This window comes from Plasmodium gaboni, assembly GCF_001602025.1.
Source record: "Plasmodium gaboni strain SY75 chromosome Unknown, whole genome shotgun sequence".
Taxonomy (NCBI): domain Eukaryota; phylum Apicomplexa; class Aconoidasida; order Haemosporida; family Plasmodiidae; genus Plasmodium; species Plasmodium gaboni.
In genome coordinates, this window is record NW_017385330.1 from 1 (window position 1) to 1,733 (window position 1,733).

At 21.5% G+C, this 1,733-nt stretch overlaps 1 protein-coding gene across 1 annotated transcript; it reads right to left on the reverse strand.

Moving 5' to 3' along the window:
• Positions 1-280: 280 nt before the first annotated feature.
• PGSY75_0016200C (hypothetical protein) lies at positions 281-1,733 on the reverse strand (the record flags this gene model as incomplete). Its single annotated transcript, XM_018783302.1, has 1 exon — positions 281-1,733. A coding segment is annotated over one exon (1,453 nt), but the record flags the coding sequence as incomplete, so codon positions are not given.

Here is a 1,733-nt window from a genome sequence, read left to right on the forward strand (position 1 = left end):
GTCCATAAAGTGATTTATAATTTTTATTCTTATATTAATTAAATGTGATGAAGAGTGTAAAAAAAAAAAAAAAAAAAAAAGCTATATTAAAAGAAATATATTATGTACATATGTACATACACACACATATATACATATATATATAAAAATTTGTGTATAAGTTTAATATAATATACAGAAAGGTGTTTATTTGTTTATTTGTTTATTTGTTTATTTGTTTGTATTTTTTTTTTTTTTTTTTTTATATTTTATGTTATAAAAAATTTGTGTGTGTTATATTTTATATTAGTCTTGTTAAGATTAAAGAATTTTCAGTAGCTAGTAATATTGCACGTTGATCATCCTGAATATCATATAAAGATATATCTGAGATAATTTCTGGAATTTTTTTAATTGTATAAGGTACTTGTTGATTTATACCCTCATATATATTCCATATTACACAGAAGTTTTTAGCAAATGTAAAAAGATATTTATCATCCTTATATATAACACTTTTTATAAAATAATAATCTCCAAGATCATTTAAAAATTCATCATATGGTTCAATATATAGAATTGTTGAATTTTGTTGATGACGATAACATTTTTTGATTACATAATCAAAAAAGTTTTCATTACCAATATAATTTTCATAAATAATTACTCTTTTATTACAAGTAACAATTGAATGTAATCCTTTATGTGTTGTAGTTAAATGAACCATATCATCTGTACCATGTATAACGTTTTTACTTTTTTTTATTTTGTTTTGTTTATTTAATGTTCCATCATAATATTTTAGTTCTCCAACTGATGTATTAACTATTATTCTTCCAACATTATCTATACTTGCATGTTCTATACGTGGTGTTTTTGTATTATATTGAAATATATGTTGGATACATCTTTCTATTCTTGTATCTACAAAAAATAAAGAAGTATCATTAAATCCCAAATATATATTTTCCACCTTCTTTAATAATTTGTTAATAGGTATATTTCTAGTACACCATTTTCTTATCAACTTTTCTTCTTTTGTATCCATCATATATAAATTTATATCAAATCTTTCATCTAATAAAATTAATTGATATCCTTCTGAATTATTAATATGTACCTCTTTTGGTATACATTTTTCATTTTCATATATAAAAGCTTCTTTATTCATATGATATATTTTCTTCCTATTATTAATATCATTAAATTCAAATATACATAATTCATTATATATATTATCGTAATTAATATAATTCCATAATTTTATATCTTGTGAATTCATTTCCATCTTTTCTTTGTAATGTTGTGGTAATATACTTTGTCTCAATACTAAAGAATATTTTCCACTTGTTCTTAAATGTTTATTTTTCATACGATATATTTTTTCTTTCTTTTGGTGATCAAAAGGTTTCTCATCATCTTCTAATTCGTCAGAATCAGATAAATTAATGATTTCGTCTTGCAATCTTGGTTCCTTTGCCATTCTAGATATACATTCCACTCCTTCTATCTTCCTATAAAATTTTGCACCGACACAATTATTATACATATTATTTAATATATTAGTAGGGGAATTGTTATATGATGTATTCTCTCTATAATTATACAAATTATCCTTTCTAATTCTAGATATATCATGGTATATATTTCGATTTCCCCTGTTAATATTACCATTATTGTTATAATCATAAACCTCCTCACTCCTATTAAAATTCATAATATTATTCTTATTTTTTTTTATCATTCTTTTTTTT